This window comes from Berghia stephanieae, chromosome 4 (genome assembly GCF_034508935.2).
Source record: "Berghia stephanieae isolate SIO BIC M18660-M18661 chromosome 4, UCSD_Bste_1.3, whole genome shotgun sequence".
NCBI classification, from domain to species: Eukaryota; Metazoa; Mollusca; class Gastropoda; order Nudibranchia; family Aeolidiidae; genus Berghia; species Berghia stephanieae.
In genome coordinates this window covers 74,433,495-74,450,780 of record NC_088363.1, presented here as the reverse complement: position 1 = coordinate 74,450,780, position 17,286 = coordinate 74,433,495, and the positions used below count along the sequence as shown (strand labels likewise).

Here is a 17,286-nt window from a genome sequence, read left to right as displayed (position 1 = left end):
CTCTCTCTCTCTCTCTCTCTCTCTCTCTCTCTCTCTCTCTCTCTCTCTCTCTCTCTCTCTCTCTCTCTCTCTCTCTCTCTCTCTCTCTCTCTCTCTCTCTCTCTCTCTCTCTCTCTGTGTTGTCTGTATACTCCTTTATGGCCTTTATGGCCTTTACGACGCGATATGTTTAGAAGCCCAGGTTTAAACAAAGACGTAATAAGTAACAATATAAGAGAAAAGTCATTAAGCGTCAAATTAAATGGTTTTCGCAAGAGGGGGTTGCTGCTATTATTGATCGGGTACATTTTTCCGTTTTATATTATTCGTGTACTCTTGGATTTTGTATTGTTAAAGGATCTTAAGAGGAACATTGATTTCCTGTTTTTAACGACTGTTTCCAGGTAAATGGAGGCGAGGTAGCTTATTGGTCAAGCATTGCTATTGCTATGTGACCTGAAATGTCCCGAGTTCGAGCTCCGCTTTAGGCATTTTCGTTTTTTTCCCTGGGGTATGATTATAAATACCCAATTTGTTCAATATGGGTGATTCCTGTTCGATGGATTATCTATATATCTATTTTAAAAATTGCCCACGTAATTATCAATGCTGAATAACAACTTATAATATCGCATGTTTATGATCTATAGATGACGAAATTTGACGTTGTTTACAAACTTTAAAAAGCTTTTTTTTTAAAAATTGGAGAAGTAGAGCCCCTGGTAAACCCATGAAAGCATGACAGGATAGAGGGTTGAAAAAATGAAAGCTCAACTGTTTAGAAATAATGAGCAGGAGAGAGAGAGAGAGAGAGAGAGAGAGAGAGAGAGAGAGAGAGGGGGAGTAAGAGGCAGTGTATGTGTGTGTGTGTGTGTGTGTAATGTCATTTTCTCAACAATTTCTTGAATTATTTACTTTAACGATTACTTAATCACCCTTTGGTCACCCCCTCCCCCACCATATATATATATATATATATATATATATATATATATATATATATATATATATATATATATATATATATAAATATGTGTGTATTATATATATATATATATATATATATATATATATATATATATATATATATATATATATATATATATATATATATAATATATATATTATATATATATATTATGGGATGGGGGGGGGGGGGAGGGGGTGACCAAAGGGTGATAAGTAATCATTTAAGTAAATAATTCAAGAAATTGTTGAGATTGTGACATTTATTGGAGCGACATTTTCCGACTTAATTCACTATACTTATAAGCATTTATAATGTATAGGCATATCAAATCAATGAACAATTAAGACCACGGGGGAGAGAGACCGGTCACCTATGATGATATCGTGATCATAACGATCGCATGGGATAATTCAGTCTGAATGCAAAACAAGATCTCTTTCAGTCTCGTCTCTTGCTAATGAACGCCTAACCAATTAAACCAACTCGTAAACTTATGGCCTGATATGGCCTGATACTGACCTACAAATGACGTCAAGAGACTAGTCTTGGCCACACAAAAAAAAAAACAAAAAAAAAAAAAAAAAAATCGTAAGTTGTATTCAACAGTTCAACCAATGGGATCACTTGTTTCCTTGACCACTACTAAAGACAACTGTAATTCACCAGGCGGCACACAAAACCTAAAAATGACGTCAAAATATGGATCTTAGTGGGTTTTAGGGTCAGGCTATAAGTTAACGATGGATACGCTCTGAGAGACCGGTCACCTATGATGATATCATGATCAGAACGACCAAAGTCGACGACTCAGTCTGAGTATAAAACAATGTATTTCTTTAAATCTCGTCCTTCACGAATGAACATGTAACCACTTAAACTTTAGCCACCGTAAACCAAAGATCTGATACTGACCAAAATATAGAGCAGTAAAATTAGGTGCCCCAAACGTAAACAAAGGTCGAGAAGCACATGGCAAACCACATGTTCCTGTCTTGACAGCTCACGTTCCAATGTAAATAATAGAAAAAAAATAACCTTTAAAATTTGGCTGTTAGGTGGCAAAAGAAACACATATTCATAAATACTCGATCATGCATCAAATAATGTCGAGATATGGATATTTTATGGAACAAAAGGTAAAATTTATCAAAAGTTACAGTCTATCTATTTTTAGACCACAGCAAATTATTGCGCTGGTGTGAACAAAACGAGAATTATTCGGAGCCTGATTTTCATAATAATTTAGCCTTATATTATTATTTCTGCAACTGTTAGATTTTATGTAAACATATATTGTGCGTAAATTATTCCGGTCCCTAACAGAAATCACTAGCAACTTGTTATTGTTTACGTTTGGGGCACCTAATTTTACTGATCTATTACGTCACAAAGGAAGACGACGATTACCAAATGAAAGTGATTAGTGAGTTGTTAAAAGCGCTCAAGGAAACAATTGATTCGATTGGTTGAGCTATTGATTACGACTCACAATTAAATTATTTCCCCTGTGATCTTCGTTTTCTTTTAAGACGAATTTTTTGGGTGAGTATTATAGTTTTATTAGTTTACGAAGGCTACAATAAAACCAACTCTGATTGACTTTAATAAGTGGATTATCTCTCATACAACGTTAATTGTCCTGGGAAAATTCTTCAAACTGTTTAGTGAAGCTCTCATTGTAACTTGGCTTCCTTTTTTAAAGTTAAATCCAAGAGAATTTATACACCGAAAAATCCTTTAAGCCGAAATGGGGATTTCCCGTTTCAAAACCAAAACCGGGCAGAGGAGTTAACTGTAAATCGTTGGAAGAAATGTTTCTATAAGCTCTTCGCATCTTTCACGTGGTTACTATCGACACACTGGGGCGGTGCAATTTGATTTTTTAAAAATACTTTTGTCTCCGTAATGTCACTTCGTGCCACCTTTTTCCTGTCGGGGTTGGGGGTGGGGGTGAGACTACTTCCTTACGTTCAGAACGGAAGTGATTCCAGTTGCCAGTTACTGAATAATTAAATAATAAATTATGAACGATTCGAACTAAAAACCTGTGTATAAAAATGACGATGACGATAATGATGATGATGATAATGAATTCGCATTCTCTTCAAAGCCTGTTTTTTACTCTTTGATTTTGAAAACTTTGATAACAAACAAAGCCGAAACACATGAATAAGTCAATTAAGTAAATAAATAATAAATAAAGTAATAACTAAGTAAACAAATATATAAGTAAATAAATAAATAAAGTAATGACCAAGTATATAAATAAATAAACGAATAAATAAATAGTTTTTGCCGTACAGCAAATTAAACACATCCTTAAAACAAATTTTAGCCTGCGTTTTAAATTCGAAACGCCGATATTTGATACTATAAGATAACAGGACGGAGTGTTTCCAAATGTCATGCCGAACTTTGCTCTTGTTTTGATACGAGAATGTGTGAAATCACTTTGTTGTTGTAATTTCCACTTCTTCTACAAGTCTCGATGAAAGCTTGTAATCATGTACATTTTGAAAATTTAATCTAGACGTTATAGAATACTCGAATAAATTCTAATAACTGTTATCACTTTCCCTTTTTTGTTATCACGATCATAGCCATCTTTATCATCATCATCACCATCATCATCATCATCATCGTCATCATCACTCACCATCATTATCATTCTTTATTGTTAAAAGTCAAAACACACTGTTGTGATGACTCGAAAAATTCCTTTCCGAGATAATTTGGACAAACTGCGGTATTGGTATAAGAGACACTAGTAGAGAACCACATATCCAGTTTCATAGGCGAGATTTATGTGATTGATACTCTTCATTAAATCATAAGACAATATCTTTTAAGCAAACCAACAATACGGTTTTAATAGTTACTGAGACAGAGGAGATGATAAGGACAACAGTCTGCCTTATTTTACATGCTGACACAAGATTCACTCGTTTTTTTTTGTTTGTTTTTTTTTGTTTGGGGGGGGGGGGGGTTGTTTGTTTGTTTGTTATTGTTGTTGTTGTTGTTTTTGTGATTTTTGTAGCCATGTCAACAAAGATGTCAGTTTAAAAATAACCTTCCAACTTTTATCTCAACTTGCGACTGGTGTATCTTAATGCCACATGTGAAGCTGTTGCTATATGACATTAAATATTGAGGCAACTAAGAGGAGTTATTGTTTACTTTTGAGGGAGTGGGTGAGGTAAAAGAATCACATTCGTCGTGGGAATAAATATTATTCCATTGAAAGAAAATCTGATACTTGACAGAACAGTACGATCTCAAAAAGTGATTTAACCTGAGGAAATGGGACTACCATGATTTAAAAAAAAAAATATTTGGGAGTGAAGAATTTGCCAATGGATCGGTAATGCCAACTTGTGTGGGGGATATCATTTTTATGGTGAGATAACATAATTTATTAAGTGTAACACAAATGTAAGAATAAAGAAAATCGATGAAGAGAGGATTCTGTTGGTTCTTTTTAAAGATGCGTCAGAGAATATCTTCAGTCATCGTTATTGGTACTGAATGTCTGGTTTTAATCGTGAAAATGTCACTCGTCCATGTCTCAGAGGTGGAATCTAGTCTTAAATCGTTTATAGATATGCATATTTTTTGCTTACATACACACACACACACACACACACACACACACACACACACGCACACGGATAGGGAGAGAGAGATATAGAGGGAGCGCAATTGAGAGTGAGAGAGAGAGAGAGAGAGAGAGAGAGAGAGAGAGAGAGAGAGAGAGAGAGAGAGAGAGAGAGGCGTCCGTTATTTTCGCGGATAATATTCAAGTAAGCTCAATATATAAGCTATAAATAAGCTATAGTGTAGAATGCAGTGCCAGATGAACTAGATAGAGCAGAGAGGTGGGGTTGATGGCAGGCAATGAAAATGTTTTCTACCTTTTTCAATGTTCTTGATTCAGGCTATTTATTTCGTTTTACCAAGGCCCTTGCTTCGATCGATCATTTGCCGAAAGAATACAGCCAAATGTACATTTCAATGTATTAAAGATGAAAACTGTTAGGTCTCTCGTAAGCCACCTTCTTCTGTCGTAGTCCATCCCTTTTCGTATATTGTAAACAGCAATGCAATGTGGGTACATTTTATAAAGATAATCGTTCAGGCGACCATGAGACTTTTTAAAGACTAAATTACGGACTCATTGATTCAGGTCTTTAATTGGATCCATCCCCTTACGCTTTCTAAATGCTAATGGAAGCACAGTGATGCAAATGCTTCCGTCCTCTCTAATCTCCTTACACCGGCCTTTACCCCTCCTTTGGCAAGGTTATAACTGGATATGTAATAAAGTAAAGGGCTTTACGCACTTAAAGTGGAAATTGCGCTATATATAAAAGCGCAAGTTGTTTGTTTTTTTTTTTTTTTTTTTTTAATGAGATCAGCCATAAAGTATCGTCGTCGTCGTCGTCGTCATCATCATCAACACCACCATCATCATCATCATTTTTTATATTATTATTATCATTATTATTATTATTATTATTATTATTATTATTATTATTATTATTATTATTATTATTATTATTATTATTATTATTATTATTATTATTATTATTATTATTATTATTATTATTATTATTATTATTATTATTATTATTATTATTATTATTATTATTATTATTATTATTATTATTATTATTATTATTTTATAACCTTCAGGAATTGAGTGGTGGGACATTACTACAGCAGCAGGATGGGGACTGTCACATGACGGAGGGTTATCTCTTCAAACGGAATAGTAATGCCTTCAAAAACTATGTCAGGTGGGTTTGAATTGTCTTTGTTGTCGTCTTCTTTATCATCATCATCGTCATTATCATGATCATCATCGCCATCATCATCACCATCATCATCATCACCATCGTCGTCATCATCATCTCTATCACCGTTAGTTATCAACGTCGAGACAAAATGTGGAATTTCCAAACAGTAATTCCCACCGTTTCCTCAAGGCCGGGGAGCAGATGTTTTTATATAAAATACCAGTCTGGGATCTTTGTTTTTTTGTTTTTTTTTAATGTATTTATTTAAATTTTTTTTCTTGTATTTTTGTGCGTGTGTGTGTTGGGGGGGGGGGGGGGGGGTGGTGTTTGTTGTTGTAGTTGTTATTGTTGTCCCCCCCCCCCCCCTTTTTTTTATTTTTTATATTTTACTTACGCATTGCCAAAGAAAATAAAAGGGTTAAGTCGGTCTTACTTTCTTTGACATTACCTTTTGACGGTAGAAATCGGCTTTACTCTATCCTCACATCCTATCATTGGCTTCCAATGAACACCAAGTGGCATCGTTGTTACTCTTCTCTTATGAAAAGTATGGTTTTCGGATAAAATTAACTTACCTACTTTATCCACTTCTTGAAATTTACATTTGATACTTGGTATTTTTATTTATTTATTTATTTATTTATTTATTTATTTATTTATTTATTTATTTATTTATTTATTTATTTATTTTATTTATTTTTTTTTTAATTATTTTTTTTTTATTATTATTTTTTCCTTATCAGATAATAAACTCAGATAAATGATGAAAAACAATCATGATCTAAAGATATTCAGTCTCTCTGTCAGATGGTTAATCTAGTTAATCTTAATAAACTCAATTTTATGCAGAGCTTATTGATATACAAACTTATGCAAATCTCTTCTTTTAGACTACCAGACAATTAGGTATTGATATAAAAAAAGTCCGCCCTCTCTCTTCCCCCCCTCTCTCTCTCTCTCTCTCTCTCTCTCTCTCTCTCTCTCTCTCTCTCTCCTCCTCCTCCTCTCTCTCACCTCTCTCTCTCTCTCTCTCTCTCTCTCTCTCTTTCTCTCTCCTTCTCTCTCTCACCTCTCTCTCTTTCTCTCTCCTTCTCTCTCTCTCTCTCTCTCTCTCTCACACACACACACACACACACACATTACACACACTCGTTCTTTCTCTTTCTCTCTCACCATTAACTCACTCAATCCTAGAGATTTTTGTTACTTTTCAAAACTGGAAAAAAAAAGTATTAAAAAACGAGCATGTGCATAATATATTAACATGTAAAAATTAAAAACATTAGTTTTATACTACGCCTATATTTTCTCAGAAAAATGTAACAAATAGGCATGGGGTAAAAGTAACCGAGTTAACTACGGATATAGTCGGTGTTAGGTATATGCGCGCGCGCGTGTGTGTGTGTGTGTGTGTGTGTGCGTGTGTGTGTTTGCATTCATGGAGACTTTACTGATAGAGGGCCCCTTGGACTATATAAGTTCTGTTTTGACCTTGTACAGGGTGTATTTCACGGTAAGGGGAAAAGTGATTCGAACTAATAATTATTTCCCTTGTTTCCAGACGATGGTTTTGTATCCAGGATAGCAAGTTGGTGTATCGGAAAAGGTCAAAGGACACACTGACGACAATGGAGGAGGATCTGAGACTGTGCAACATCCGACAGCCCATGGAGATTGACAGGCGGTTTTGCTTTGAAGTACTCTCGCCTACAAGGTAAAGGGACTGTCATTAAAAAAAAAAAAAGAAATATGTCTTTATCTGAGGTATCTGTTATTGGTGCTCAGATGTACTTTATTAATCCTTTCAGGCTCTGGTTTATCAATAAATTCTTAAATTCATTCATTGATTACTTTATTAATCTATGCATTGATCAATAAATGAATGAATAAATGATTAATTCTGTCACGCATTCTTTCAATTATTCATTCATTCATTATAGAACGGCTGACCAAACTATTTATAGCAATAACACAAATTAAATTAGGTTTTTATTCAATGATCATAAAATGATCCATAGAAATATTTACTTTTAATAATTTTAAATAATTTATTTATTCATTTAAATATTTATTTTGGGGCTGGTAACAAGTGTTTTATAGCCTCATGTAACAATGCTTTACAATTTTCCTAAAATTTCACTTATTACTTATTGAGAATGCTCTTCCTTTTTAGAAGCATGTCGTTAGAAGTCCTAAGAAAGTAATATGATGAGTAAATGGAATCAAACATTTCTAGTGGCCAGGAGTTACTCTCAAAAGAAAAGAAAAATAGTCAATCAATATTATATTATAGTTTGTCATATAAATTGTATCATTATTTCAATTGACAAGAGAACTTTTTTTTAAAGGATCAAAATAATCCGATATATTTAACTTTTCTCCAATATCTATCCGTCTTTGCAGAAGCCACATCTTACAAGCCGATTCGGACGAGGAATGTCAGTTGTGGGTGAAGGCCCTAAATGACAGCATCAGCAAAGCTTACAAAGACACATTACAAAGCGACCCCGTATATGTGAGTTTTGTAGTTAAGCATGACGAGATCAGTGAATTCTTGTTTCTTTCTCACTTTGTACATGGTTTTGACACTTTAATACAAATTGATAACGTTAGTGAAATTGGCCTTTATATGAATATTTTTTTATAAGGACACTGACTGTTTGGATAATACTAAAAATTTTATAAAATGTAAGCTTGCTTTTCATTGTTAAATTCAGGCATTGCGCTTACTTGTAACTTTAAGGTATTTTTTTTAACATCCCACCTGCCAAACACTTTGGTTTTAATTAAGCAAGTCATCCTACGCTAGTCAGTGGGGGGGGGGGGGGGGGGGGGGGGAGACATTGCTCTTCATTCCATCTGCCACAAGTCTTTCCAGTCCCTGGTAGGACATTGTACAAACGAGTTTCATCTTCTTCAATGTCTACCTGACATTTTCATGGTGGAATGTTTGAATACCACTCCACTTGCACTAGATAGATAATCAATAAGTACGAAGAATATTTTAATAATTTGAGTTCTCTCCCATTTTTTTTCTTTGAGTTCACAGTCATGTGCATCATCAGAAAGGTCTGAAGGTTTTAGCAGGTGATAAAACATCCCATAATAGCATGCCCTTTGAAAAGGTGGTTTGCACACTTTTTCTCTGTCCTGTCAGAGATGGATTCCATTTTAAAGGTCCCCCTAGGAAATATTTTTCAAAATTGTAAACCACTTAGAGCATGATGTTTACAAGGTATGTAAACATTATATAAATGTAAAATTTCATTATGTTGCTTCAATTAAATTACTTTCTTAAAACTGCCAGATCCGTGGGTTTTAAAAAAATTATTTTTACTTGTTTATTTACTTATTACATGGTAGTTTTCTCTCTAAATAAAATTGTTTTATACACCAGGAGGAAGACAGTTCCAGCAAAAGATCTAACTCAGATTCTAGTCAGACGAATGCCTCTCCACCAAACAAACCAAGTAAAGTCAAATTGTAAGTTATGATATCCACGTCTTGCTCCATTGTGTTCTTTGATTCATTTAGTCATTATCATGAGTTAATTTAGTTCGTAGTTCTTTCGAAACATTACCCCCCAAAACAATTGTTCCCAAGAGTTGTGATATCTTAGATGCCTGGTTTTATCCTGATTTTTGTAGTGTGAAATGGATGATAAGGGCTATATTCTGGATATTCGTGTAAGCTGTATTGAACAAAAAATTGAATTTTACAGCTTCAAATAAAAACAAATTACATAACATGATTATTACATTATATTACTCTTTACTTTTTCAATAATTTCCATTTGGTGTTTATGGTGTGGATCTTAAATCAAACAACCATATTCCAGTTGTGGTTTACCCTTACAGCTTTAATGTATCATATTATCATTTACCAACGTGCCTTGTCACTTGTAATTTCTCAAGCTGTTACTTTCAGCTGTTATATATTAGTTCACTACTTTTACAGACGTAAAGAACAGCTTCTAGTCATCCCAGGTAACAGTCATTGTTGTGACTGTGGGGCTTTGGAGCCTCGCTGGGCCAGCATCAACTTGGGAATCACATTGTGTATAGAATGTTCGGGAATCCATCGCAGCTTAGGGGTCCATTTGTCAAAGGTAAGGGAGATGAGGTTACAATTAACTCATTTATTTTTTTGGAATCAGTCACAGTTAACAGTTTATTTGTCAAAGGAGAAGAATTTAAATCCTATAATGGATCACACACGATACTCGAAAAGTAAAGATGAAAAAATATTTAAAACAATTTTAAAACATCGTAAAATGTCTTGTCAGTTGACAATTAAGAATGGCAGGGGAAACTTATGCCAGGTTAGTAATGCAATTATCTGAATTAATCTTGGCAGACTTTTATATGTTTGGAACAGTTAAGATATATTTGTATAAACAAAACAGACACTCTCTTCCTCTGAATTCTTTGATGATTGCTCATTTGTTATTATGTTAAAATTTATCATTTAGATGCATTAAAACCTGGTTAATGTAATATTTTTAAAATCATATTTTTGTTTTTTCTGGATGGGACATTAAATCCATAAATAATTTGGTACTTGAAACCGTTCTATCAGGATATTCAATTTAAAATAAAGATAGACACACTGTTGCACTGCTTTTACCATTGATTTTCTACAGGTGAGATCAGTAACACTGGACACATGGGAGCCAGAACACATAAAAGTGATGCTAGAACTAGGAAACGATGTCATCAACAGAATCTACGAGGCCAATGTAGACGAGAGCATTGCTGACAGAGCTACCCCTACTGCCAATAGGTTTGTCATATGTTCTAATCTCTCTTTGCAAATGCCTCTCGATCAACACAGCTATTAAAATAGATAAGTTCATTCATTTCATGTAAATTTATATGAAAAAAAATGAATAGATATTCTGACAAATATCTCCTTTTTGGTGAAGCAAACAATTGACATTTCATCAATATGTATGATAACAAAATCAGGATAAAGTTGTTTAATCACTGAATTGTCGATAAGTGTTGGGGAAAAGAATGGAAGACGGAAACTGAAAAAAATAAACAGATTTTTAGAATTGCAAAGTTCCACTAAGGAAGCAACACTAAAAAGCAGTGTAAACTTATTTCTTGTGTTAAAGATAGTGCTGACTGTTCATGAACAAAATATGTAACTCTGGATGAAAGTTTTAAAAAATAATTTAAAACACACACAAGATAAAAGTGTTACCTAGTCTTGATAAGGCCAACTTTAGTTATAGAACAAAGCAAGAGTGTTTCGGAACTCAAAATAATAACAGCAGTTGGATCAGCTCAAAAATGTATGAAACGAGACTGTGTCCAAATTTGTTTGTAAAAATGGCTCATTGTGTGATTGGTATGTGTAAAAATGTTAATATCTCTGGCTTAAATTTAAAAGATATTTAAAAAGAAAAGATTTTCTGATACAGTACTGTTGCAGATGTGCTTTAAACCTTTTTTTTATGGTTTACATTCGATAAACATCCTATTCTTTCATTAGAACTGTCTGCTAAATTAAAATCTGAAAAATGTTTTGAAAAGGCTACCATTGAAAATTTCATGATACTAGTTGTTTCAGAAATTTTATATGGATGTCATGTATTTTATCAAAAAGTTTTCTAAAAGTGTATAGGCTTTTTTTATTTTGTTATTTAAATAACAGCATTCATGTTTAGTCTTTTTGTTGATAGGTTTATATGGGACAGAGCATTTTAAGCGACGTTATCTCAAGAAAAAAAAAAGTAAATATTTCGGAAAAAAGATTTAATGCAAATAACAAGTCATGAGACCTTCTAATCTGATATTTATTTAATGGACTGGAAAATGGTCTTAATCTGTTGTATAATTCTTTCAGGTCAATCCGAGAGAATTGGATTAAAGCCAAATATGTTCAAAAAGCATTTGTGAAGCCACTGCCAGGAATCAATCGATCCAACAAGGAACCCAAATGGAGTGTGAGAAAAAAGATTCATCGGAGACCAGTATTGAGAAAAACAGAATCCTCTCCATCCAAGGATTCCCAAAATTCTCCAAAGAGACAAGGTTCCCCGTCAGACTCTGACGATTTGACGAGTGGAATTTTGGAAGGTGGCATCTCAAGCAGTAGTAGAGGTTTTTGTTGGCTTCCTTTTTTTGTTGCTTTTTACTTCGAGTAAACAGTCCAGTCTGCATACATAAACATTAGCATGCCTTTTAAATCAAAACCGTTTATCTAACATAACCTTAGAAATGAAGGTTTTGTAATTATTATGAATGTTGCATTTGGCATCTCTCATAAAATTTTGTAATTACCAGACTTGACTGTACTTGAATGTAATGTAATGCCTATTTCCTTCCCCTTTGCTTTTAGTTGTGTAGGCTAGTTTACTTTTTTCACAAAGTGATATACATGTTTAGTGTTTATGATTAGAGAAAGTATCTAAAATATAAGAATTGATTAGGTTTTGTGACATTCATCTTGGACAGTATTCCAGTGTTTTAAACATTCATTTATTTAGTCATTCGTATAGATTCTTCATTACAAAGATATTTGCTGATTTAGAAACGATTATGTCTTCGATTAGCATGTGATGGTTGACATTAAGTTTCTCTAGTCATAGTTAAAATGATGCCCAAATAGTATTATTTTGCATTGATTTTTAAAATAACCCCAGATTAACCCGTCCTGTAACTCCATCTTAAATACCTTTTCATTTTCCCCACTGAAGCTATTCCCACCTATGTATTTTAGAGGCTCTATGAAGTATAGAATGTAAGTACTTATATGAGTGGGCGGACTATTGGATGTAGTAAGAATTTATATCCTTGAATAGAAATATAATTGGATTTGCATTGATCACACCTGTTAAATCTGATTCTCAGTGCAGTCAAGTCTTTCATTCTCACCTTTTCCAGTGTTCTAAAACCATTCCAAGCTCTATTCTTGCAAAAGTCTTGACACATTTACAATGACAAAAAAGGAAGAACAATTAATTTGATACATTTCAAAGAAAAAGAGTTTCATAACAATTTCTAACATCTTCAACCAAGCATTCAACCAAAATTTCAAGTGTATCTGCATAGTGCAATGATTGGAATTGATGATCATGAAAAATCTTTTCGCACAAAACATGGACAATTAATATAACAGGGCTATGGCAAACCAGTTTGTCAAATAGAATGTTGTAAGATCATATAAGACAGATCGTAAATAATTCTATTTTGGCTATTACTTCAACCTGTATCACCAAGCTGTGGTAAAGAAATATGATTAAAAGGCTGCAATAGCACATTTGAAAGGCATGTTTCAATATGCTATACTGTCAAAATATCTAAGTGACTTAGAAACAAAACATTCTTAATCTCAAATATAGAAAAGATGAAAAAAAATAACATAGGTATATATCTTATGATTTCATAACTATTACCAAAATACTTTTTTTAAAAATTGGAACGGAAAGCTATACTGCAAACTTTTTCCTGTCTTTTCTATTTTCTTTAACCTGTGTTTCAAACTGTGTACGTGCATCAACCCTGTTTTATTTCCCAAATGATTAATAGTATCCATCACCCCTCTAACTTTAAAATGCAATGTTGTTCCTGAAGTTAATTTTTTTCTTCTCAAGGTGTTGTGTTAGTCCAGATTTTTTTTGTTTAGTTTTTTTGTTGTTTTTTTTCCCCATTGTTTGTTGTTTGTTCTTGGATTTTTTTTTGATATTTATTTATTAAGTATATTTTTTAAATATTCTTTTTCTTTTCAGAATTAGAATAGTTTTATGAGTTGTAGAAAAATCAGAGTATTTTTTTTATTTTATTTTTTTTTTTTAGGGGGGGGGGGGGGGAGGGGGGGGGGGGGGGGGGGGGGGGGGGTTCTTATTAATTTGACTATAAAGTAAATGTCTTTGCAGATGAAGTCATTGAACGGGCTTGTTAGAAATCACTGTATTAATTATGACTCCGACTCACTATCCATGACAGGCAATTAGTAGAGGCAATTTGAAACCTTAATGAAACTACAGAGAGAAACTCATAGGATAAGTAAGAATGAAAATGAGCTTGACCAACAACACTAGGAACAGTGATGTCATGAAAAAGCACTCATTGAAATGCCAGAATAAAAACTTCTGATCTGGGGTACCCTGGTTTGAGCCCTTTTACAGCGCTTTAAAAAAATGTAGAAGGGTACCTAGGATTCATGACCTAGTTATGGTCTAACCCCTTAGAGTGTAAAAAGTTCAGACCAAAAAACAAAGATTTGAGATGGGTTTAGCTGGACCTTAGTATCTTGCTGTTATTGTTTAATTATTGGGTGTCTTATTTATTCATTTAGATGTCTATTTTTTTTATTGATTTAGCGTTATGTTTATTTATGTGTTTATTTGCATGAAAATTGACATATCTGGAACATTGGTCATTTATTTCATTCACATCATATAGGTATGGCATATAATTTTCCTTATCTACAAATGTGATGACAAAATGAAATTATCTACAGACAATGATTCTGAAATATTGAATTCTAAAGCGCACTATTCTAAAGACTTAAAACATAATCTTAAATCTACTGTTCTCTGGAAAAAACATGTATTTGAAATTTGGCCAGAAAACTCGTCCTTCAAATATTGGTCGATTAACATGACTCTCATCTTGCCAAAAGCTCTCAAACCTGGATCTTCTTCAAAGTCCCAGTTTTGAGAGTTTTTGGCAAGATGAGGGTCATTTTGGTTGATCAAAATTTGAAGGATGAGTTTTTTGACCAAAATTTTTAATTCATGTTGTGTAGCAGAAATCTTTTTTTTTGGCAGTTTCTCTAATTGGAGAAAAAAAATGCTTTAAATTTGTTTGCCATTTTACTCTTGCACAGAATTAATCATATCCATTCGAAACCCAGCTGGTTGTTGTGAACAAAATGTTTTATTTTGCCATCATGTATATAGATCATGACTCAACTTTTCAATGTTGTCACGTGCTTACTAACTTATTCCCCCCAACTCCCCTTTTTCTTTTTATTTTGCCTGCATTATTTTATTGCTGGAACAACGCATCGTCATCGTCATGGATGGATGTGTGTTCCTGCTATCCTTGTTGTGGTCTTGTTTTGGTCAACGGATTTGTCAACATCAGCTGTCTTATCAGTGTCTAAGGCCAGCTCTAGCCAAGAGTCTAGATCTGACAGTGAAAGCCCAGTGGCTTCTAGCGACGACAAGGATAAAGTCGATGAAGCCACAGCACATAGAGGTTTTAGTAAGAACCCAGATGATTTGGTATTTGGCGAGGATAGTGTGTCGTCAGTCATTGAAGGGCTTGAAAGGAGTAAGTGTTTGAGAGTGTGAGCTTGTCTATGTATGAGTATGTGTAGCTTGTCTATGTATGAGTGTGTGTCTCTGTGTAAATTGAGAGTATGCCGATGACGTCACGCATTTACCATCCACGGTTACTTCCCTTGCACTAAGAGCACTGTAACTTTCTATCACGTAGTTTCTTACATGAGAGAGAGAGAGAGAGAGAGAGAGAGAGAGAGAGAGAGAGAGAGAGAGAGAGAGAGAAACAGACAGAGAAGAGAGAGAGAGAAGAGAGGAGAGAGAGAGAGAGACAGAGAGAGAGAGAGAGAGAGAGAGAGAGAGAGAGAGAGAGAGAAGAGAGAAAGTCAGTAACAAACAGAGAGCGAGGGAGATGGATGGAGAGAGATATATTTTTTAATAAATAAATAAATAAAAAGGAGGAAGAGAGAGGGAGAGAGAGAGAGAGAGAGGAGAGAGAGAGAGAGAGAGAAGAGAGAAGAAGAGAGAGAGGAGAAGAGGAGAGAGAGAGAGAGAGAGAGAGAGAGGGGGGGGGTTCGTTTTATCGTGTATTCATTGGGAATGGGAGGGAGGGCGGGGTCTTTTAAGACAATAAACAACGTGAGTGAACCCAAAGAAAAAGGGGAGGAGAGTTTAATAGATGACAATTGACCACAAGGGGTTGTGATAACGAGTGACAGGTCCTAAATAACTCGAGGTTGCAGCTCAAACAAGAAGATTCAATTATATGATTTCATGTAAGTCATTACAAATTAAGCACCACCCCCTCCTCTTCAAGCTGTCATCTGACTCAAAATGGAAACAATACAACAAATGATTTGACCAGTCCCATTTTTTAAATTGCGATCTCATTGGTCAATATGTTTCCCATTGATTGACTTTGACTTCTTTTGAAACGAAGGGCTTTCTTATACTATCCCTACCTATTCTTTGCTCCACCCCTCTCTCCTTTCCCCCCTTTCTTTATCTACCAGTATCGCTCTCTCTCTCTCTCTCTCTCTCTCTCTCTCTCTCTCTCTCTCTCTCTCTCTCTCTCTCTCTCTCTCTCTCTCTCTCTCTCTCTCTCTCTCTCTCTCTCTCTCTCTCTCTCTCTCTCTCTCCCCCGTTCGGGGCGGAGGGTCACAAATAATATAATAATAATATATAATAATATAATAAATTAAATAATAATTAATTTAATAATAATAATATAATAATAATAATAATAATAATAATATAATAATAATAATAATAATAATAATAATAATAATAATAATAATAATAATAATAATAATAATAATAATAATATAATAATAATATATTAATAATGATAATAATAAAAATTAATAATAATAATAATAATAATAATAAAATAATAATAATAATAATAATAATAATAAAATAATAATAATAATAATATTAATAATATAAAATAATAATATAAATAATAATAATAATAATAATAATAATAATTAATAAATAATAATAATAATAATAATAATAATAATAATAATAATAATAATATATAATAATAATAATATATAAAATAATAATAATAATATATATATAATATAATATATATCATATCATATCATCATCATCAATCATCATCATCATAAATCATCATCATCATCATCATCATCAATCATCATCATCATCATTCATCATCATCATCATCATCACATCATCAGCATCATCATCATCATCATCATATCATCATCATCATCATCATCATATCATCATCATCAATCATCATCAATCATATATAATAATAATAATAATATAATAATAATAATAATAATAATAATAATAATAATAATAATAATAATAATAATGATAATGATAATAATAATAATAACAATAATATAATAATAATAATAATAATAATAATAATAATAATAATAATAATATAATAATAATATAATAATAATATAATAATTTAATAGTAATAATAATAATTTAATAGTAATAATAATAATAATAATAATAATAATAATAATAATAGTTAGATAGATAGATAGATAGATAGATAGATAGATGGATGGATGGATGGATGGATGGATGGATGGATGGATGGATGGATGGATGGATGGATGGATGGATGAGATGGATAGATGGATGATAGATGGATAGATGATAGATAGATAGATAGTAGATAGATAGATAGATGATAGATAGATAGATAGATAGATAGATAGATAGATAGATAGAGATGTGATGGTACGTGATTGGAGGATAAGTCTTGATAAGTCTTTGTCCAGTTTTCCGATTTTATGTCGTATGGA

The 17,286-nt window shown here is 33.0% G+C and overlaps 1 protein-coding gene across 6 annotated transcripts in view; it reads left to right on the top strand.

Moving 5' to 3' along the window:
* The window catches only part of LOC144971237 (arf-GAP with coiled-coil, ANK repeat and PH domain-containing protein 2-like), a 67,792-nt gene that overhangs the window by 43,647 nt on the left and 6,859 nt on the right, over window positions 1–17,286 (top strand). For 2 of the 6 annotated variants that reach the window (XM_078911750.1, XM_078911749.1), the window contains 8 exons: window positions 5,642–5,745; window positions 7,307–7,459; window positions 8,149–8,260; window positions 9,143–9,228; window positions 9,703–9,853; window positions 10,388–10,527; window positions 11,599–11,855; window positions 14,847–15,035. In XM_078911750.1, coding sequence (XP_078767876.1) covers window positions 5,642–5,745; window positions 7,307–7,459; window positions 8,149–8,260; window positions 9,143–9,228; window positions 9,703–9,853; window positions 10,388–10,527; window positions 11,599–11,855; window positions 14,847–15,035 — 1,192 coding nt within the window. The remainder of the gene's footprint in view (window positions 1–5,641; window positions 5,746–7,306; window positions 7,460–8,148; window positions 8,261–9,142; window positions 9,229–9,702; window positions 9,854–10,387; window positions 10,528–11,598; window positions 11,856–14,846; window positions 15,036–17,286) is intronic. The other 4 variants (XM_078911752.1, XM_078911751.1, XM_078911754.1 and 1 more) reach the window with 2 other exon arrangements.